At 38.4% G+C, this 23,361-nt stretch overlaps 1 protein-coding gene across 1 annotated transcript in view; it reads right to left on the bottom strand.

Annotated features, from left to right (window-relative positions):
* Positions 1-2,671: 2,671 nt before the first annotated feature.
* The window catches only part of LOC124241216 (DNA excision repair protein ERCC-5-like), a 68,752-nt gene continuing 48,062 nt past the window's right edge, over positions 2,672-23,361 (bottom strand). The window contains exons 16-25 of the mRNA XM_046664836.1: positions 21,057-21,200; positions 18,904-19,111; positions 17,501-18,589; positions 14,767-15,011; positions 14,294-14,413; positions 13,911-14,124; positions 12,016-12,160; positions 7,059-7,259; positions 5,858-5,942; positions 2,672-4,141 (exon numbers count right to left, since the gene is read on the bottom strand). Coding sequence (XP_046520792.1) covers positions 3,548-4,141; positions 5,858-5,942; positions 7,059-7,259; positions 12,016-12,160; positions 13,911-14,124; positions 14,294-14,413; positions 14,767-15,011; positions 17,501-18,589; positions 18,904-19,111; positions 21,057-21,200 — 3,045 coding nt within the window. The 3' untranslated portion in view covers positions 2,672-3,547. The remainder of the gene's footprint in view (positions 4,142-5,857; positions 5,943-7,058; positions 7,260-12,015; positions 12,161-13,910; positions 14,125-14,293; positions 14,414-14,766; positions 15,012-17,500; positions 18,590-18,903; positions 19,112-21,056; positions 21,201-23,361) is intronic.

Below are 23,361 nucleotides of genomic sequence, written 5' to 3' on the forward strand. Positions count from 1 at the left end.
ATTTCAGAGTACGGATAAATTTCCCTGGTCACTGAAATATCCTTAATAAGAAATTATTATAGGTAAAAAAAATCAAGTGATATTATAAAGTTAAATAAACTTAGGAGTGTAGGTACAGCTTCCAAGAAATACCTTATATACAATGATGTATACAAAGTTGCATCGAGGTCATGTTAATGTATTGGACAGCATGAGGGTCTGGATTTTAGCTATTCCTGTCAATAATTAGCTTGGGATTTTAGGCATTTACTAAATGTGTTTCTTGGCTTCCTCATCTATAAAACAGGGATATAAAAGGTACACAATATACATTTGTGGGATGAATATGGTAGGTAAAAACATTCTGGAAACTGCAAAATCCTAAACAATGAAAATTATTATTTATAGTTAATTCCTGGCAAAGGACACTCTTTTTTGCTTTTTTAAAAACAAGAATAAAAATGATTTGGTGAATAAAAATTACCTGTCTTTTTCGAGGAGTTATTTAAAAAGATCCTGAAACCTCAATCCTGGATTTCTTAAGAGGGAGAATCCCTAAATGAATCATCTAAACTGATGTGATGACGATGATTATTTCAGGTATATTGAACTGTTTAAAAAGTACATAAAGACTTCTGCCTGCAGCTATAAGTAGCTTAGAGTAGACCTCTGCTTCTGAGGACTGGAAAAGCAGATTTTAAACACACACACACCTGTTAGAAGGCATCAGAGAGCTGCCAAGGCAGCCGAGAATTCATGGTTTTATTGATTGTTCGTTTGAAGAGGCTGAGAAGCCAAAGACAGGACAACAAGAAAGGATCCCAGCAGAACTTTAGGCAGTCTCACAGAACTGGGGAGACAGAAGAAGCGTTTGGAGCTGGCCAAGCAGCCAGGCATTAGGAGCCCAAGATCCCAGAAAGAAGAGACAGAGAACTAAGCCTGACACTCAGCACTGGCTTTTCACTCAGGGTGTTTGCTCAGTAAATGTTTAGGGCAAGGGCTAATTTTCCAAGGACAAAGTGGCTAAAAGCAAAGCTCAAAAGAAGAAACACCCCGGAAAACTACTTTTTAGGAATGAGGGGAAACTAGAAGACAGAGTCTTACAAAGACTGCAAACCAGCCTTGAAGCCACCCTGTCCTGATTAGAGTGAGCTCATCTTCCCCTCTGCTGCTTGCCAGAACACCTTCTGGAATCCTCTTTAGAGGAAGAGCCACATCTACAATGTTTTATACACAGTGTCCAGCATTCACTCAACATTTACTAGTCATACCAAGAAACAGACAATAGAAAGAAACCCACAGCTAACCCAGGTATTGGAGCTGTTTGACACAGACTTTAAAGTAACCGTGACAAAGATGTTCAAAAAATAGATGTTGACAACTACACCAGAGAACTGGAATCCATAAAAATGAGTCAAACAGATAGAACAGAACTGAAAATACAATAAAGTAAAGAACTCAGATGAATTTAACAGCAAATGTAGATAAATCTAAGGTAAAATGAAAGATAATTTTATAGAAAAAGTATATGGTCGTCATCATCCTAAACAAGTTATAAGTATACCAACTTGCTTGGAATAATGATAAATTTGCTTTGCTGCCGTTTGTTTTAAACAGCAACCTGTTTTATAGGCAAAATAACACACTGAATTTTGAGTTAAGATTTGGGTTCAGATCACAACCTTTCCTACTAGATAAGTGAATTTCATAAATCTGGCTAACCTCTCTAAACCTATTTCTTCACTTGTAAAAGGATATACGTTGGTCACAGGATTAAGACGAAAAAAGGATATAACATCAAACTGTTCTATAAATACTCTGTCTATGGTGTTAGCTACTAATGGTCCTGAATATCCATTTTTCTCCTCTTCCTGGGCACATAGCCAAAAATGTAATGTCTGAGTATTTCTAGTATACTCTGAAGGATATGCCTCAGTTCAAGTCAACAGGATGAAAGCAGAAGTGACTTTTCTAGTCACCTTTAACATAAGACATTCTGCTTGCCCTGGACTTTGGTTCTTTCCTCTTCCAGCAGGTTGAAACGCAGATGTAGCAGTGCTCCTGTACAGACCATTCAAGCCAGACAGCAGCCTGGAGGATGACTGAACCTGGGACCCTGGATGACCTCATGGTGCACCTGCCTCACAACCTCAGATTGACTAGACTGTTGAGTAAGGGAAAAATAATGTTTCAGCTTATTCAGGCCATTGTGCAAACATCTCTTTTTCACAGGAGCTTGGCTTTCACCCCAGCAACTGCAGTGCAAAACAAATGTCAATTATCCATTAAAGGCAACAAAGTTAAATTTTAGCAAATCTACTGCTATCCTACATACAAACATATGAGCAGAAAACTCCCAATTATAAGTAGCTTTGAGAAGCTACTTCACTTCATACTGAGAAATGAGTGTAACATGAAAAAATTAATGTTCCCCTCTTCCATCCAAAAAAGTGTTCTGCTTCGAATACCTCCAGAGAAAAGAAGCATTAAGAAAAGATCTGAGTTTACTTATGTGGAAGTCATTGTTGACTTTAGAAGAAAGCTGCTGGAGCAGACAGACAGAAGCAGAAGACATATTTCAAATCAGGAAGGAATAAATACGCAAAGCAGCAGCTGTAGTCCAGATATTTGAGGAGTTAGGCTGAAAAGTAACCATAAATGAGAGCCTTAAGAAGCATCCAGGAGTCACTCAAAGATTGTTGAAAGGTATTTATTTATACTTGGTTTTCATTGGTGAGGACTTTGAACTATTCAAAGGCTGAGGCAAGGAAATGTGTAAAGATGGAAATACCAAAGATTCCAGAAAAGACTTGGGAAGAGCATACCTCTGAAAACAGAAGAACTCAAGCTCAAAGTAATTGGTAATATTGCTCTCAGATTGTTTTCAACTCTAAGCAAACAGAACTTTGGGAGTTGTTATTGTGAGCGGTCTCAGCAGGAGCAATCATAAAGCAACCCTGGCTGGACCACTCTGAAGAAATGTCTGTTAATAGTAATCAACCTCTGGAAGCCACTCCTAAAGCTGACCCACCTACACTGGTTCAACTACAGCCCTGAGCCCCCACATCCACTCACACAGAAGTCAGCTTCTGATGACTGAAGTATTTTAAAAGCCAAACATTACGGTGCAGGTGCAGGGTTTCCCACACAGTTAATGCTCACAGGTGGAATCCTGCACCCCATTTAGGTTTCCTGATTATTTTGCTGTAACCACAGCAGACGAATATCTTCCTTCTCTCCTAGGCTGGAAATTCAGAAGGATGCATATCGAGCGTGAGTACTGATCAATATAAATTCTTTTTCTTTTTTTCAATGTTGTCAGAAAGTATCATTGTATGATAATAGAAACATGAATAGACAAAGCTTATAAATACAAGAAAATAGTCAATGAAGTAGAAAACACTAGAAAATGTAACACATTGAAAAATAAATGTAAAGTTTAGCATCCATATTTTTTAAAATCACATATGAAATACAGACTGTACAGATACATTTAATTTTATTATTTCCTCACATCAAATTCATTACGCAATGTTAAGTGGTTAACATTTATAGAGAATTCACATGGTTAAATTAGGTTTCTCTTTCTTCCTCTTGTCCTTCTCAGTTTCCTCCTTTTCTTCCCAAATACAGATCTGGCAGTCACAAGGGCTGGCTTCGCTTTCTCTCCATCATCATCACTGGAGCTGCTTGTAGTCGCACCTTCGTCCCTCACAGAAACAGGTTTCACTGTGTTGTGCAAACCTGAAGAACTGATTTTTGACTCCTGAACTGCTTTTCCCCTCTGCATGTTCATTAAAGATAAACCTTCGGCATCCTCACCTGAGGATGCATCAGAAGACTGTGAGAGGTAGGCCTCCCCCAGAAACCCCCCACATTCATTCTCTCGTTTAGAATCTGAAAGCCTCTTTCTTTTCAGGTTTGATGACTCTTCCCATTCATTTGCTATGCTTCTCTTCTGGGTTTTTCCTTTTGCCTTATCAAGGAACTCAAATTCTTTCTCCATGGCAACAGAAACTGCTTCTATTTCACTGGTTTCTTCTTCTCTTTCTTTTCTCAGCATACATGTCACAGCTCTGTTAAGTCTCTGGCTCTTAATACCCTTAGCATCTTGTTTCTCCTGTTGGGCTACTCTAAAGAAAGAATCAATTCGGAGCTGTGTCTAGAAAATGAAATGAAATAATAATAAATCAGACAAGTCAGTAAAGTTTCTGAAGCAAATCAAAGAGCTCCACCTTGATCCACCGGCACAAGAGCACTCTTTCAGAGAATACTAATTCCTTCTCTCTCCAAAGCCAATCCCTCCCAAATGAATCACTGACAGTAAATTTTACTTTCTAGATTATACTTAAAGCAGTACTTGCACCTCCTCCGTCAACTAACTCCTCTGTCTGCATCTCAAATAAGAAATCTCTTCCTAGGTACCCAAAGAGTTAAATATTTTCCAGTAGCCAAACATATTATCACCTTTTAGAGCAACACAATTTCATGGGGTTTGTTTCTAAATTCCACTCTTTCTTTCTTTTAGAAACATTATCATCATGATACCTTTAGGAGGAAACTTCATAGTATTATATATTAGAAGCCATAAGAAATAGTCATGTCTTTTGTTCAGCAAATCCACTTTTAGGAAGATATCCTTAAAAAATATTTACATTTGGGAAAAGTTACATGTCTAATGTTCATCACAGCATTATTTATGAAAACCTGAAAATTAAAGGCCCACTAAGTGATCTGAACCAATTAAGTTAAATCTCTTTGATGAAATGTAACCTGGTTATTGGAAATTATGACAACTATACAATACACAGGAAAAAAACCTTATGTTAATAAGTGGGAGGGAGAAGTTAGATATATAGGCATTTATGTGTGATAACAAACGCATATGGGAAGGAGGGGGAAATAAAAGAATACAAACCTAAATGTTAACATCTGTGTTAGAGGAAGTAGATAGTTAATTCCAAATCACTTTTTTTCACTTTCTAATTTTGGGGAAAAAAATGTATATTAACTTCTACAATGAAAAGAGGGAAAAATATTACAACAAAATTGACCTAAACTTAAGGAGCAGTCAGTCACGAAGCCAACCAGACCTCCCTGTCTGCTGGCATATGATGCTTCCCGCATGGAAGTCAGCAAACACACAATGGGAAACTCTCTCTGGAAATGTCGTCTACCTCAGTTTTGTTCACATTTTTTTCAAAATTGACTCAACCTAATGGAAATGGATTTAATTTGAATATATATCTTACAGGTTCTATCTTATAGGATATGCTAAATGTTTTACTTATACGTACGTTTTATGGGTTGGCTCTGGGGTGGGAGGTTTCTGTATGGTTAGGAACATACTCACGGTTAAAGCAAGACGTGGTTACCCACACAGGGGAGCCGAGGGCCGTATAAAGGCCTCTTTTCAAAATCTCTCCCACCGATATACTATAATGACAGAACATCCACCTTTGATGATTCATCTATAGAATTAAAGAGCGCTAGCACTTAAGAGACTTTAATGCTCAGAAGTGCTTTGGACTGGACACTTCCTAGATTTGTTAAAAATGAAAATAACTCTGAAAGGGTACAATATTTAACCAAAAACACCTTAGCGTGCAATCAATTATTAGATTGGTTTTTTCCAAAGTCAAAGTGAATCAAAAGGACACCAAAGTCCAACCCTAAGGGTGACATTAGAAAATGAAGACAATGCCCAATTTTTCTCTTTTTCTGTTTTCCTCTGTTCTCTTACCTAAAGTATAATAATTTTATAATGTATGTTATATGTCCTAAGATAAAAGAGTAACTGGTCTTTAACAGTTGCCACTCACAGCTTTCCTAAGTTTACTCTTTATCCCAAACTGAGAAAAAGAGCTACCATGATTACCTGCTGGACGTTTAGCTGCTTTAATACTGGAAAGAGAGTCTCGTCGGTCTTCGTCCTGTTCCAGCCAAAATATCGCTGACAAAACATGCAGGCAGTTAAGACTAATACATGTCTTTAAAGACATTTAAACAAGTGACAAATAAAAAGGCCCCAAGAACTACCCTTGATTCTATTCCCCTATCTCCAAAAATTTCCATATTTCTAAAGATTGAAGTGGCAAAAGAAAAGAATAACAAAAATTACTCTAACATAATCATCTAGCACTGTGTTCTTTTTAATATCCTTTAAGATAAACATATCCAACTCTCATTTTAGGACATCAAAAACTTGTGACTATGAAAAAAGGTGAACCTAGAATAAGAACAAGTTTCAGATATCATACATATTTCTCTGAGAGAAAAAAATTGTAGTTAGATTAATTCTATTGCAAACCTTTAAACATCTATGCAAATGATTATTTAAATATACACAAAGGAACATCAGTAATACAAAGAACAATAATAATCTTTTCCATTCTTTCAGAGTAATACTTCAATATGTCATGGTATCTATGAATGCTTATTTACTGCTTATTTCAAATAAAGATCCTCTATAAAACTAAGGAGATTATTCACAATGGCTAAAATGTGGAAGCAACCAAAGTGTGTGCTGACAGATGAATGGATAAGCAAATGTGGTGTACACATGCAATGGAATATTATTCAGCCTTAAAGAGGAAGGAGATTCTGAGAAATGCTACAACATGGATGAACCTTGAAGAGTTTATGTTCAGCGAAACACGCCAGTCACAAAAAGACAAACAGCGTATGACTTCATTTATATGAGGCACTTAACAATGGTGATGGCCAGGGGCTGGGAAGAGAAGGAATGGGGAGTTATTGTTTGCTGGGAATAGTTTTCAGTTCTATAAGATGAAAAGAGCTTTGGGGATGGATGGCAGTGATGGTTGCACAACAATGTGAATGTATTTAATACCACTAAACTGTACACTTAAAATGGTTAAGAAGGTAAATTTTATGTTATGTGTATTCTACCACACACACACAAAAAAAACTAAGAAGAAAGAGAAAGGAACTAAAAGGCACATCTTAGATAAATGAAATATTAAGAAAAAACTGATCCAAGATCATGTTCTATAAGTTTCAAACCAAAACACATATTTGGCTCAATTTCCTTTATATTTTACGAAGGAAAAGGATATTCCCTAATTTTGTCAAGATCGGGCTTCCCCCACAGAAAGGAGCCCTTGGAGTCATCCACCACAGGTTTGAGGTAAGCGTCTGCAACAGCCGGGTTAGGAAAGCCAGGGGTGAGTTGCAACTTGCGTAATTTTTTTTTCACTTTGGTGTCATAAGGATTGGGTCTTATCTTCTTATTTTTTTGTGCTTCATTCCACCACTCTCTATAAGGCAAAGGAAACATGTCTTTATAAAGCAATAAGACACAGTAGATGTGCTGCAGATGAAGAGCTAAATTTAAGTAAGGAGACGTAAACTCAAGTTGTGACTCCAAAACAACTTCTACGACCCAAGAATACCAATTTCATATTTTTCGTGTCATTAACCACAATATATAATGATGGGAAACAGTGAAAGCTTACTGTGTGCTTGGCATTGCACTGTTCTACACGCCCAATCGTCACATGAGCACAGTCCTATTGCTGTCCTCGCCTCACAGACCAGGAAACTGAGCCCAAACAGAGACGATTCGCACAAGATTGCACAGCCTGGACCATACAGTCAGGGCCTGACACTCTCCCTCCAGAGCCTGCACTCATAGAAAAGTGACAACTTCTCTGGGTCTCTTTCTCAGTGGTAAAATGGAAGTAACATACTTGGTATTATTTAACTCAAATCAAATACAATAACGGACCCAAGAATATTTAATAAAATGTAAAAATGCCAAGAACATGTTAAATTTTTAAAATGCAGGACATAACTCTATATAAAGCATAATCCCAATTTTGGAAAAAATGCATGTAAATGGAGAAAGAGAGAAAAAGTAAACAGATATATAAAATAATAAAAAATAACAACTACTATTTTACTGTGTGTTGGGCAATGCTCCAAGTGAGAATACAGCTGTTCATTTTCTTCTTTATATTTTTTTTCATTTTTCAATTTTTCCCTTATGAACATAAACTATGATGGCAGGTTAAAGATAACCATACATTCTCTGACACCCCTCCTATCGAGAAGTGGGGTCCGGGTCCCCTCCTCTTGAGCTGGGCAGGCTCTGTGACTGAGGAAGTGACACTGTGCCAGCCTTCGAGACTGTAGTTTCCACATCCTGTCTCTTGGAATATTTTCCTTGGAAGCAGCCGACATGCTGTGAGGAAGCTCCAGCTTGTGAAGAGGTCCAGATGGAGCGGGTCCAAGGCCCCCAGCCCACAGTTCTGGCTGAGCTCCCGGCTGACAGTCAGCACCACTTGCCAGCCATGTGCGTGAGCCATCTTGAGTGGATCCTCTAACCCAACTGAGCTGCACCCTGACACGCAGGGAACAGAGACAGCACATGCCCACATGGTTGACCAAACTGCAGATTCATGAGCAAAATCAATGACTGTTGCTGTCTGAAGTCACTAAGGTTTCAGGTGTTGTTAATGTGGCAACAGATAACCAGAAACATTTACACGACACAATTAAGAAAAATGAACGGCATAAAAGTTAAAAACATAAATGTAAACTTCACCAATCAGTGCATTCAATGGAACCTAACAAAACCCTGCATCTCATGTTCACCATTTCAGACTTACTAGTATTAGCAACTGACTCAGATTTGTTGGCTCAGGCAGTGTTTCACTTCATCAATGCAGGAGTGCCATCTAGCGTTAGAAAACACTGACTGCAGTCTTCGTTGCAGGATCAAAAGGCAAAGAGATCTTTCTTTATCAGTTTTCCAATATTGTTTCCTAGAGTGCACTGGGAGAATATCTATATCCCCTACTCTCTTTTGAATTTTCATCTTTGAAATAGCAATCATGATTGCCTGCTAGGAGGACCAGCACAACATACTGTGAGTTCATCAAACCAAAAGGATCACCCGTCCTTAAAGCAAGAGGACCAGGCACTTAACACAACAGCTTAGCTGTGCAGGACACAATAGGGAGTGGTAGCAACTATGGCAAAATTGAAGGATTTGCTGTCCTGGCCAAGTCAGTGGGGCAGAATTGCTGTTCTCCACCCCAGCTGTTTTTTGGGCTATTTGGGCCTTGGGGCCCAGTATTTCATATCTCATTTTCCCCCAAGAAAATCCAAAATTTTCTGTGGAATCTCCCCAATTTAAATGTTGGTAGCCAATTCAAAATGAAAGCGCCATAGAAGAGCACACTGTGTAGGTCAAACCACACACAGCTCGGCTAATCGCAGCCTGCAGGCCCGGAGTAGCTCTACCTTAAAGGGGGAGACACTAGCCAGAGTTGGCTTAGGAAAAGGAGGAAGCAGTGAAGAAAGCAAGGCCACATTCTCAATGTGACTGCTCTTCTTGCTCCTTAACCCTGCATTTGTCCTAACCCTCCTGAGCCAGGCAAGGCTGAGGCTGCTCCTAGCTGCCATCGACAAGCTAGAAGACCAAAGCGGAAATCACTAATGCTGAATCGAAAAATGTAAACCAGTCAACTGGCAAAAAACAAAAAAAAACTGTTGAAAGAAAAGAAAAATGGCATAAATAGGCCATTCACAAAATCAGAAATGCAAACTGTCAATAAACAAGAAAAAAAAATTCAGTCTCACTAATAATTAGGAAAACAAATTGAAAAGTTAGATGCCATTTTCATTAATCCCAAAATAATAAACAGATAAGAACACAAAGATATAAATATACATACACATGGACCCTCAAATCAATGTTTGTTTATACTTTTAAAAAGCAGAAATAATATTAGGCATTTAGTTAAATTAATTAATCATGATACATTCAGAAAACAAACCACTAGAGAGCCATTAAAAACAATGACATAAATCTACACATTGCTGATACTATGCCTTGTTCTATCACCAAACTGATCATAGCTAATATAAAAGGGATACAGCATCATCCCATTCGTGTAAAAAAAAAACACACACACACTTACAAGTATACATGTGTATATATAGTGTATATGAGTACACATGTACATAGAAAAGTCTAAAATCACATGACCCAAAATGTTAACTGTAATCATCTTCTTTAATCCATATTTTATATTTCTATTTTATTTACTTTATTATTTGTATTATAAAGTTATTTGAAGTTTTTCAAATTATTTACATACCACGATCTATCAGCTACCTAATAACTTACCTATAGTATATAAATTTCCTCAACAATAAAAAAATTATGAAGAGAGATTTAAAAAGCACAAGATGAAATACATTAGTATGTGTGCTAAGGCTGGAGGAGGGCAATCGTTAAAACAATTTCACCCATAAATCAATGCAGCATTATTCACAATAGCCAAGATAAAGAAACACCCTAAGTATTCATCAACAAACGAATAAACAAAATGTGGTACAGTCAAGTGTCACTTAACAATGAGGATATGTTCCGAGAAATGTGTCATTAGGTGATTGTGTGAACATCAGAGAGTGCACTTACACAAACCCAGGTGGTACAGCCCACTACACACCTAGGCTATATGGTACTATCTTACGACACCCTGTTGTATATCAGGTCCATTTTGACCAAAACATTGCTATTCAGTGCAGGACTGCATATATATTTGAAGTAGAATAATGGAATATTATTCTTAAAAAAGAAAGAAATCCTGCCATTTGCAACACGGATGCACCTGGAGGATATTATGCAAAGTAAAATAAGCCAGACACACAAAGACAAATACTGCATGATTTCACTTATATGTGGAATCTAAAGTATTCAAACTCATAGAAGCAGAGAGTAGAATTGTGATTGCCAGAGACTGGAAGGTGGGGGAAATGGGGAGACGTTGGTCAAAGGGCACAAAGCTTCAGTTATGCAGTATGAGTAAGTTCTGGAAATATAACGTATAGCCTGGTGACTATAATTAACATTACTGGACTATATACTTCAAATTTGCTAACAGGGTAGATCTTAAGTGTTCTTAGCGCACACACACACAAATGGAACTATGTGAGGTGACGGATGTGTTAATTAGCTTGACTGTGGTGATCATTTCACAATGGACATATATCAAATCATCACACTGTACATCTTAAATATATACAATTTCTATTTGTCAATTATACTTCAGTAAAGCTGGGAAAAAAATTTCGTACTTAGGTTTTAATTCCAATCATTGATTCTTCAGAGCAAACATCCCAGAATTTTACAAACACAGGAGATACAACTTGAGAGAACGCTAAAGAATCATTAAATCAACTTCTGCCAAATAGTATCTCATGACAAACTCATGGTTAAAAGATGCCATCACAACCCTGTGAAGAGACTAAAAACACCGAATTGTGCACTGTAAAAGAGTGAAAGTTATGGTATGTGAATTATATTTCCATTCTTTAAAAAGAGATGCCATCAAGGGCCAACCTTAAGAAAGAACTGCTTTCATAGATGTATCCATAACTCCCATCTCAGAATATCCAGAACTGAAAAGTGTACGCCAAGTACAGCACAACTCTAGGTTCTGGACGGAATGAGACCCCACCACTGAATAAATCACACTGCACACGTAGTGAGGAAAAAGACAGCAGCGCCTGATAGAAAATTCCTGGCATTAAACTTCCGTGCCCCTCTCGTCTCTGGCCAACCTCTTTCAGAATGCTCAGCACACAGAAGCACAAGTGTGTACTTGCTGCTCTGTCAGCCCCAAGGGTGTGGGAGCTCCTGGAGGGTACGGCCTACGACCTAGTCAACTCTCCTATCCCAGCCTTGCACAGCGTCTGACACAGAGCAGCCACTCAATAAACGTCTGAAGGAATGAAACATCAACTTCTACACTCCTGTGAAATCCCACAGGACAGGCTTTGTACCTCTGAACTAAGCTAAGCCTGGCACCACTGGAAAAAAATTGTCTCTGACTTCATCAGAACTCTAGAAAAGGGAAAATAAACTTTAGTAACCCCAACCAATACCTCCTCCTGCTTTCTCAATGAAAAATGATTTGAGACAGTTTGTGATGTAACAATAGTTCTGTTTGTTAATTTGGGTATTTACATCTGAATTAAAGAAATTAAGGAAGAACTTACGAGAATTTTAGGAGAGGTTCCAGGCCATGTCCAGGGAATTCATTGAGAATTTCCATGGCTGTAACACAACCTACAGTTGGTATTCCTTCTGTATAATCACTTCCAAGCAAATAGGCCAAATTTATTAATTTGTTCCGATCCAATCCTAGGAATAAAAATTATTACATATTTTTTAATTTTTTATTTTATTTTGTAAACATTTATTACATAACACCTATAAACACTGTTATATAAATTATATATATATATGTACAAATATCCTCCTCCAACATCCAAAAATATCTCCTTTAATATTTGAAATAGATTCTTTTTGAAAATGGCATTATGTTAGGATTTTTAAAATTTCATCCATCCTCACAGCTTTGAATACCACCTAAACTCTGACCCCCAAATTTAGCTATCTAGCCCAGGTCTCTCGCCTGAACTAGTCACACATACTCAACTGTCACCTCAACATCCCCTCTGGATGTCTAACGGGCATCGCAGATGTGACACATCCAAGCCCAGATCTTCACTTCTCCCCTGCTCCACCGGCTCCTTCCCCCGTCTCCCTCATCTCATTAACGGCAAGTCCATTCTACCAGCTGCTCAGGATGCGGAGTTATCCTTGATGCTCTCCTCCCTCACGTCACACGCCCAGTACACCTGCAAACACTTTCTACAGCACACCAGGCCCTACTTGATTTCTGGTTTCCTCCTTCCTTTCTTTTAACTCTTGCCATTCTCTTCCTCACTCATATACTGGCCTCTATATTCATTTCCTGGGGCTGCCATCCCAAAGTACTCAGAGTAAGCAGCTTAGACAACACGAATTTATTTCCTCATAGTTCTGGAGGCTAGAAGTCTGAAGACAAGATGCTGGCAGGACTGTTTCTCAGAGGCCTCTCTCCTTGGCTTGCAGATGGCCATCTTCTCCCTGTGTTTTCACATGGTCCTCCTCTTACCTCTATGTCCTAATCTCCCCTTCTTGTAAGGACACCAGTCAGATTGGATTAGGGCCCACCCTAATGACCTCATTTAACCTTAGTCACCTCTTTAAAGACGCTACCTCCAAATACAGTCACATTCTGAGGTACCAGGGGTTAAGACTACAACCTGCACATTGTGGGGAGACACAACTCAGCCTATTACCGCCTCTTGCTTCCCTAGAACACACCAAGCAAGCTTCTGCCTCAGGGCCTTTGCACTCTCTAGTCCCTTTGTCTTACATGCTCATCCCCAAGATATCTACTACATTTGCTTCCTCCTTCCTTTAGGTCCCAGCCCAAAAGTTACCTATTGGTAAAGCCTTTGCTGACCACACTCTGTATAAAACAGCACATGCACTTCCTGTGACTGCAGGTCACTCTATCCACTTTTACTGCTTTATTTTACTATATGGTACATACCACTAACTGTCGAATTATGATTTACTTATTTTTTCATCATGTTTCTCCTATGAGACTGTTTTATTCCCTGCAGTTTCCCCACTGCCAAGAACAATAACTGGCATACAGGAATCCCTCAGTAAATATTTGTTGGATGAATGGGAGAATGAAGAACTACTGCCAGAAACACCAATGGGACCATGAGGCTCCTGATTCCAGCGGGAGGAGCTCCCACCTGCCTCCCTCTCTACCACCTTCAGATCACCCTGGAGATCCAGGCAACCAGTCAGAGTCTAAACCAGTCAGATGGTTAACCTGCAGAAAATGCCTCAACTTTACTAGGATTTTAATGACTTAATTCTAATTTAAAAATCCTACTCCTCTATATGAGCAAAAGATCACTTACATGAAAGCTTGTATAGGCATACCATTTCCATTAACGCATCAAATTAGTTCCCTGGGAAAAAAAATTCATAACACACATTCTGAAGGTAAATTTCAGAAAGCAATCATACTCTGAAGTCTTACCTAACTGGTTGTGAAAATCCACATATTGGTAATACTCAACAAACTTGTTTTTATTAAAAAAGTTTTTGTAGACATGCCGTGCTCCAAACAGCCAAATATCACTATCATCAGTGATTGTTCCAGAAGTTTGATCAGTCAGATCCAGGATGGCACACTGCGCCTCTGCTTCCATGGGAGCCTCGATGTAGGGAATGCCAAACAGGCGAAGAAGTTCCTGCAGGGTCACAGACACACAGTGACGCCCACTGAATGCAGCACCTGAGCTTGACCCGGAAATGGGGCCAGTGCTGAAACAGTGCCTTTAATGCATTCCCTCGGAGAATCTGATTGAGAGAAAATATCGGAAGGTATTTATCATTGGAGTCCCACACTGGTACACTTACCTGGCTTTCCAGGAACATCTGTCCTGTCACAGTGGCAGCAACCCGCTCTTGCTGCTGTTTTTGAGCTTTCAATGAAGTCTGTTGTGCTAAAAGGTTGCTCTCCAGAGTTTCCAGTTCCTCCTATAAAATAATTTCATTTGTAGATAATTATACTAATAATCCATTAAGTGCAGCTGTTCCCAAAAGCCTACATTTAGTCTGGCTGGAATTACCAATAAGCTTTTTCTCCTTATGAAGTTTTCCATTTGGATTTCTGAGCAAGTCTGCAATATCTTTAGAGTTCCCTCACTAAATCACATGGAAAGCGGAGACTATCCCAGACAGCAACCTACATAAAAAAGGAGCCATCAGCAAGAACAAGAAGAGGAATGCAAACAGCTTATACATATTTATCCAGTAACTCCTTAAAACTCAAAAATCTACTGAATTCAGCTTCCTCAGCACTATCTTAAAACACAATGTCACATTATTACCAAATTAATATCCTGCCATTCATTGAATGAATCGTCTGCATCTTTTTCAGTTTCTTCATGTGGCTCAACATCCAAGGCCTCGCTTTCAGAGTTGTCTCTTAGGTCTTCAGAGTCACCAGTGGCTTCTTCCTTCTTAGTTCCTATCGGTTCCTCTTCACCTTGTCCAGAGGGAGGTTTGGAAGCTTCGTGTAACTCATCTTGAAGTTCATCATTACTAGTTACACTCTTCACTTCAATGAAACTTCCTGTACCAAAATAATAAGGTCACTTTATCTACAACTGAAACATTAAAGTTATCCTGAAATCATCAAGAGCTTTCCAAAGCATCCTGAAAAATGTTTTATCCTAAAAAGAAAAGATTTGAATGTAATAGAAAACATGTAACAGTAACATATTACTATTAAATTTAATAATAAATGCCTCTAACTTCAAAATAAGCCTTTTCAATTAGATAAACTGGCACTGTCTTTGAAATTAGGAACCAAGCTTTCAAAGATTTGCATATTAGCTTTATAGAAATATGTTCTCTAATGAACTACTACCATTTTACGATTCAAAAAGGAGAACTATCAGGGTATGAAAACAATCATGTAGGTTGTTTATTTCACTATGGACATAGCAAAGGATAAAGCTGTGACCTAGTGGAAAGAATCCTAGATAAGTACTTAGGAGAAACAGCTTTCATCTTCCACTTTCCTCCCCTCCTCTCCTGTGTTTTTTCTTTTCTTTAAAAAATATTATTTATTCCCTATCTTCCCTTCAGACAGAGGGGGCTGGGTCTGAGGACACAATCAAGATGGAGGGGGCTGGGGATCTCAGGGCCTGGGGCCGTGGAGACATCCAGGACAAAGGAGGAGGCCAGTGGGATCAGGAGATAGCTACAAATAGAGAGAGAATAAGCAAATAAGTAAACATATTGAAGATAATGGGAGGTTTCTCACTGTTAGAAAGGGAAATAATAAGAAAGGTGGAGGCTAGAATGAAATGTGATGTTGGATTGGAACTGTAGATATCAGTGTGAACTTATGGATACACACACAAAGAGAAATAAATATAGGTGTGTGTGCATGTTTGCATGTGTGGATACATAAATGTATTTCCTGGCTCTGTTGCTAAGAAGGCCTGAAGCAATGAGAGCCCAGTAATAGTGAGCACACTCAGTACCCAGATCTTCGTTTCTAAATACCAAGCTCCATTACAAGGAACTAGGGTTCCTCGGTGAAATGGCTGGATCCAGGGACAGGGTAGAGAATGTATAAGATAAACCTGGAACATCTGGATCAGAAAGTAAAGAAATGCTCAAAATATAATGGGGAATTGTCAAGTCATGGGAGTCAGTTTGACAGGACTCCCCACCCTGGCCAAAGCTGGGACAATTTGGGCAACAAAGTAAATTATGATAGTACCATAACTCACTAAATAAAACAGGACTCCATGAGTCCACACTGATAAAATAATAAATGGGGAGAAGGGGAAGATCTTCCTTATAGTAGGATGCCAACTAATAAATATATAAGGAATGATGGAGCTAGAAAGCCACCACTTGGCAACCATCATAGCAATAATTTACTCAGGTAAAAATCATCAATGGATGCCAACACAAGTGGATGAAGGTTTGTACAGAAACAGCAATTTACATAGCCTCAAAAATTCCTTTCCATCAAATACTTATTAATTACAAAGGGGAAATAGTAACTTTAGATTGGAGAAACTTGGCAGACACCAGGAAAAAGACACAGGCACATGCACATGTGTGTGCGTGCATACCGCTGACTCTTGTTATTCAGAATTATGCTCTATAAAGTCACTGTGAACACTAAATACGTAAATACTGAATCACTGCTCCTTTTAGGAAATAAATTTACGATCTTGAATCCTAAAAACAACCCATCTTGGTTGATTCTATTTTCTTTATTTTATAAACAGGAAAATGAGGTTCGGGAGAGTTAAGAGACTCGCCTGAGGCAGCGCCATTAACAGGTGCCAGAGTTTGGATTCAAAGCCCACTAACTGGCCCCAGAGCTGGAGCTTCTTAGTCTACACTGCACTGCTCTCTCCTGACTCCACCCTCTGGCCATCTCTGTAGGAGAGCTGAAACAAGAGGGCAGGGTGTCAGCTTGTTCATCCTCAGTGTGGCAACTCAAATTTTTAGCCATCCTACACACACCTGTGAACGACCACAAAGACACTACCATGAATATTGATTGTGGGGTTACAGATAAATTTTAGTGAGTAAGCAATTTTGCAAATACAGAATCTGCAAATAATGAGGATCAACTGTATATAAGTGTGTATAGAGACAGATGTATAATACACACGTATACATATACAGAGAGAGAGATAGACAGACCGAAAGACGGAGATGATAAAACAAATGCGGTAAAATGCTAGCCACTGAAGTACTGGGTGAAGGAACCAGAATTTTTGTAATATTCTTTCAACTTTAAGTTTGTAATTATTTAAAAAATGAAAAGTTAAAAAAATTAAAGGGAAACTCACTTTCACCTTCTCCAACTAGGGCACTCCCTTCCTTTAAAAAGAACAACTAAAAGAATAGCAAAATAGGAAAGGTCAAGAATCCGTTACTAGCTGCATGTCCTTGGGAAAGTCATTTTACCTTTCTGGGTCTCTAGTTCATCATCCGTACAAAGCAGGAACTGGACTAAAGGATCTCTCGCTCCTGCAGACATGAAATCCTACCATTCTTTATCTCTGGAAGAGCAGAAACACCTACCATCAGATTCACTTTCTTCAGAGTCAATCTCCACTGGTTCCATGGATTCTGGAGCTGAAATTAAATCCTGGCCTGCAGATTCCATTGTCTCACGTTCTTGGATGGCTTTCGGGAAATCCTCATGCTCTTTCGCATTAAACGATACCACATTTTCTAAGTTACTTATAGCCTCTGAAGGGACGCTTGGTGTGTTACTCACTTGTTGCAAACTGACAGTGCCAGTGACTTCAGAAGTAGGATTTTTCTCACATTCTGCATCATCATCACTTGAAAGAACAGCGGAATCATATTTACTCTCAGACGGATGAAGATCCTGTTGTGGCTCAAGTACTTTGGTATGTGTTTCATTCCCTGATACAGAACTTGGACCTGTCAGAGGTGTTGGTGTCAGTTCTCCTTCACCCTGGTGCCCAGGTAAAGGAAATGGATTTTTTCTATCCTTAACTGTAGACTCATCGCTTGTCTGAAAGGCTTCCTTCACGATATGAACCAATGGCATTTGTTCTTTTAAAACATTAGATTCACTGCCTTGACAAAAGATAGTCCTTGATAAATGAGCCGAGTCTGTGGGCTCTTTTTCACTATTTGCGCTGGTTACATGCTCCTCTACAAAGGTCACACCAGTTGAATGAGGTACTGTGGTCAACAGCATTTCTTTTCCATCTCTCGCTTTAAGTCCTTCCTCAGTTTCCTCATCAGAACGGTTCATAAGCAGTTCTTTCGCCTCTAAGCCCCCTTTCTGTACATCGTTCCCAGCATGCACTTTCACGTCTTCATCATCATCAAGAGCTTTCCGAATAGCTAAGAGAGTCGGAGGTGATACGGAGCCTTGTTCTACAGTAGCAGGTGCATTCTTCTCCTTGTCCTGCCTCCGGGTCTCACTCTCCAACTCCTCTTCTGAGCTACTTCCCAGCATGGCGGCTTGCATAGCCAGGACAGTTCTTGGAGAAGGAGGAGCAGCATCAGGCTCTTTCTCTGGCTTCGGTTTTTCACATGGAGATGACTTCACGTCAGAAGACAAGCTATGCGCTTTGCTGGAAGAAGGAAGAGACTCTGAATCCACTTCTGCAACTGCCTTAACTTGAATACCTTAAGAAAAATTAAAACATTTCTCACTATCTAGTTGTACAGTGTGGTAATATACTTCTAGTAAGATGAATAAGAGAATACAGGTTCTCATAAGTAAAGTTACAGATTTTCATGTAATCAGCACTAAGAATTAATTCATCAGTTAATTTGAAAGTGGGTTGGTACGATACTAGTTAATCCATTAATACCAATATACATTTATTATTACAGAAGTAAGTCTTCATTAATATTATCCAGGGGTGGGGGGTTACAGAATTCAGAGACAAAGGATATTTTTGGTTTTCAACCATGAAATAAGTGATGGTGCCCAATACCTTTTATCAAGATGTAGTGTGAAGTGTCTTCAGAGACCACTCTCCTTGACTCTACCTCCTTCAAAAAGCCCCCTTCGTCCTCATACTGCCTTTGGATTTGCCCTGAATGTTGCTGATTCATTTCCTTTTGAACATTTTCTATGCGTTGGTTTAGATAGTTTTTTTTAAGCAAACCTTTAAGCTGGTACTGTGAAAAATCACTGGACTCCTAAAGCAAAATAAATAATAAGGTGATGTTTTTATATTAAATATAGATAACATTCTCATATTTCCATCCTTTTCCCCAAAAGTGGACAAAAAGTAATTGATTTTTTTCATTGGTGGTATTTTCATATTATAAAAGTAAAATTTGAATACTAAGAAAAAACTATAACTGCCTTATTAAAGAATAATCTTTAAAACAAACAGAACTGGGCAAAAGAAATCATGGATACTATTTATGATTTAATCATTTACTCGAAAAACATTCATTGAGCATGTAATCCATGCCAGGCACTGTGACATTTTGCTTATGGCTTAACAGATAGACAACCTTTCAGAATACAAATAAATATGAAAGTAAAGTGCCTGGTACAGTCCTTGGCCCATAAAAGAAACACAGTAAATCATAGCAATCACAGTTATGAATAATAATAGTTAACATTTATAAAGTGTTTCCTGTGTAAGGCATTCGTCTAAGTGATTTTATATATATCACCCCATTTTATTCTCAACTACCCTATGAGACGGATGTCATTATCCCCATTCTACAGATGAAGAACCTGAGACTTAAACAGGTTAGGTAACCTCCCTGGAGCCACATGGCTAGTAAGTGGTAGATCTGCGACCAAAAGTGAGTTGCTAACCCTTATAGTATACTGTTTTTATTACTATGATGCTTACTACTATTGTGATCAATTACCATCACTACTACTATCAATATTGCATTTGCCCAATGTACAGATGACAGAAAGGTCCAAACTGGATGACTTAGAACCTCCCTTCTCATCAGTTACAGATCCATGAGCTGCTATGCCATACTACCCTACTCTACCAATCCCAGAGGTTCCGTGGTGACAGAGAGAGAATAAAGTGGAGCAAACAATTAGAGGCTCTCTCTCCTCCTCCCATTCCTTCCCCCACTATTGTTTATATATCCCAAATTCTATTTCTTAAATAATCAGCCAGAGATCTTCTCACACTTAAGAAATAAAAAGCTTGACAGACTGACCCTGGATTTTTCCCCTGAAACGAAAATAAATTTCATTCTGTCTTTTGTATCTCATTTCTGTGCACCTTAGTATTTTCCTATGTTCATATTCTTCACAGAAAAATGGAAAAGAGTGATGGGAAATGAAATATTTCCTGCCTTTTTCATATTTTTGGTATCAATTTAAGAAATGGCCAAAAGTCTACAGAAAAATGAATACTACATCAATTCATTAGGAATAATAATGCCTTAAAATTTATATTGCATCCTACAGTGAGTTAAAGGAGAACAATTTTAGAAATAATAGCTGGTAGCAATATAAAGGGAAACAAAAGTCATTCAGCAATAAAGACAGCAGTAAGTAATGGTGTAGTATGTACAGGAGACATGCTCAACAAAACCCAACCCAACTCCACATGCGTCCCGGTTCCAGCATTCTGTGGTTGTGGAGCCACCATGAGATGCTCCAAGCTGAGGAATTTACCACTAAATTCCCTATGACCACTGTCCAGAAAAAGGGAGAGGGAAGATGGAAATCCAACTGCATTTCTAGGCCTGCAGCAGAGGAAGAGATACCTGAACTTCAAGTTAGAACATACTTTTCCATTGTGATTAGATTCTATACTACTATTAGTCTTCTACAGACAATGTATATGAGGGGTTAAAATAACTTTTATGAACTAACCTAAGAATTGAACCACTAAGCACACTCTGAGCTATGAGAACACACAGGAGAAGACAAGACCTGGTCTTGGGTGGAAAGTCAAGAAAGGCTTCTTTGAGTACGTATTTATAAGTTCAAACATAAATATATGATGCTTCATAGGATCTCTGAGATACACAAGTGCTGTTTACTGGAAATGGATGTTGTATAAGTAATGTTCATCAATTTTCTCTTTTTTCCTAATGAAAAATTTTGCTGAAGTTCTTAATCTAAGCATTAATGTGCTGTTGTATATTTCACCTCTGGCATTGCTTCAAATAATGTTCTTCTTCGCTTGGTAAATTCTTTCATATCAGTCAAGATTTCATGCTTTATTTCGGGGGGCAAGCTGCAGAAGTCTTCAGACTCAATATCTACAGCCTGAGGATTGTGAAAGAACTCTTCCTGGAAACAGTAAAATGTAACACCATGAAATTTACACTTCATACACTTAATTCTATTCATCATGACAGATATTTTTTGTGCATGTATCATAAACAGACTTCTACATAACCTACAATAGACTAAACACAGTTGTACATAATCTGCAACAGGCCTCAAAGTGAATATGCAGATTAGGGAATGTATCCATTCACTCGTTCATTTATTCAAAATAAAAAATACTTACTAGGCACCCCTAATCTGCCAGGCCCGTTCCACATGCTAGAGTACTGAGGAGATCATGCCAAACAAGGTCTTTACTCTTAGGAGTGGAGTAAGACATATGATAAACATATAATTGAACAAGACAACAATGAGAAAATAAAGCACATTAATCTGACAAGAGAGTTGATTAGGAGAATAGGAAGAGAAAAAAATTTATTTGATAGATAGAGAAGACCTCACTAAAAAACTGACCTGTGAGCAGAGACATGAAAGACACCAAAATGCCTGATCAGGGACAGAGCATCCCAGGTTGTGGGAACAGCAAGTACAAGGGCCCTGAGGCAGGAATGAGCCTATGAATTCGAATAATATTTATAATTCCCTTAATTAGATTAGTTTTATTTTGCTCTTAACAAAAAATTAAAAGTGAGAAATTTCACAAACATGGAAAAGTGTAAAACTCTTCTTTTAACTAATTACCAAAAGTACTTTAAAACTCTTCATTAATAAAGAAGATAAAATAACTCAATTTGCTTTCCTGTATGTATGTATGTATGTGTGTATGTATGTTGTGTGTGTATGTGAAAACCAATCAGCACTTAGGACAGGCCAGTCATGCTCAGAGCTTTGCACGCTTTCCCTCACTGATGCTTCCTATGTGGAAGGCATTGATATTATTTTTGTTTTACAAAAAAATAGAGAAGAAAGCCTTGGAGATGTTAATTTGTCTAAGATCACACAGCCAGTAACTTAAATTCAGGTCTTTCTGACCATGAGGTCCATGGTCTTCACAAAGATGGTTATCACTTGCTGCATTAAAAATGCAGAACTTCCATGAGTTGAAGGATCCTGAAGTTTTAGCTCAAAAGTCTTCTAAGAGATATACCAGAATAATATGAGCATACAAGAAACAATGAACTTTGGGATCAAGAAATGTTATCTGCTATTCTAAGAAACTTGCGAAAAATTTTAAAAACTTGTATATACAGTACAACCTCAATTTGTAAAAATGTTATTCATTGAAATATGTATGATGCTGGTTTTATAATATGTCCACAGGTTCTTGGACCCTCTTCTTGTCTGATTCCCCTCCCCTTAAATAGGGGCTGGCCTTAACTAGTTTCCAAGGAACAGAATATGGGGAAGGCAGGCTGCGTAATTTCCAAAGCTGGCTAGAAAAGACAACACAGTTCTTGCCTGGCATTTGCTCTTGGGATGCCTGTCCTTGGAACACAGTGTCACGCTGTGAACGAGCCCAGGCCACATGGAGAGGCCACAGGCAGGTGTTCTGGCTGACGGACAGCATCAACTGCCAGACATACGAGCAAGGAAGCCCCTCAAAAGGGGACTCCAGTCCCAGCTACAGTCTGACTGCTGACTGCATCTACGTGGGAGATGCTGAGAAAGAACTGCCTCGCTGAGCTCAATAACTCCCAGAACTGTAAGAGATGGCGATGATAATAAGTGATGATAGTAACTGCATGCTACTAAGTTACACAGCAATAGATAACAGGAATGTATGCACTGACATGCATCTCTGTATATATACGTAGACAGGTACGTTTGATACATATACACACATACCCAAATACATACACATACCCACACACATAGATATTCAACTATGAGGGGGTTGAGGGAAGAATGGACCAATATATTCCATAATGTTACTATTAGTCACTTATGGGTGGTAGGTTTTCTACACTTTCACACAAGCAGTATTACTATTTACTTATTAGTTGGTTGATCAGTTGGTTGGAAAAGAAAGATGGCTTATTTTGGGTATCTAAATATACATAATTCCATATATATGTGTATGGATGCATGTGTATTTCATAAACACACATACACACACGAACACGTACATAACAAACACAAGAAGCCATCTGTCTTTGTTTTCTATCAGGAAATTCCATAAATTCATACTACCTCATTTAAATTATTCATTTTCATGTCATTC

This window comes from Equus quagga, chromosome 6 (genome assembly GCF_021613505.1).
Source record: "Equus quagga isolate Etosha38 chromosome 6, UCLA_HA_Equagga_1.0, whole genome shotgun sequence".
NCBI lineage: Eukaryota > Metazoa > Chordata > Mammalia > Perissodactyla > Equidae > Equus > Equus quagga.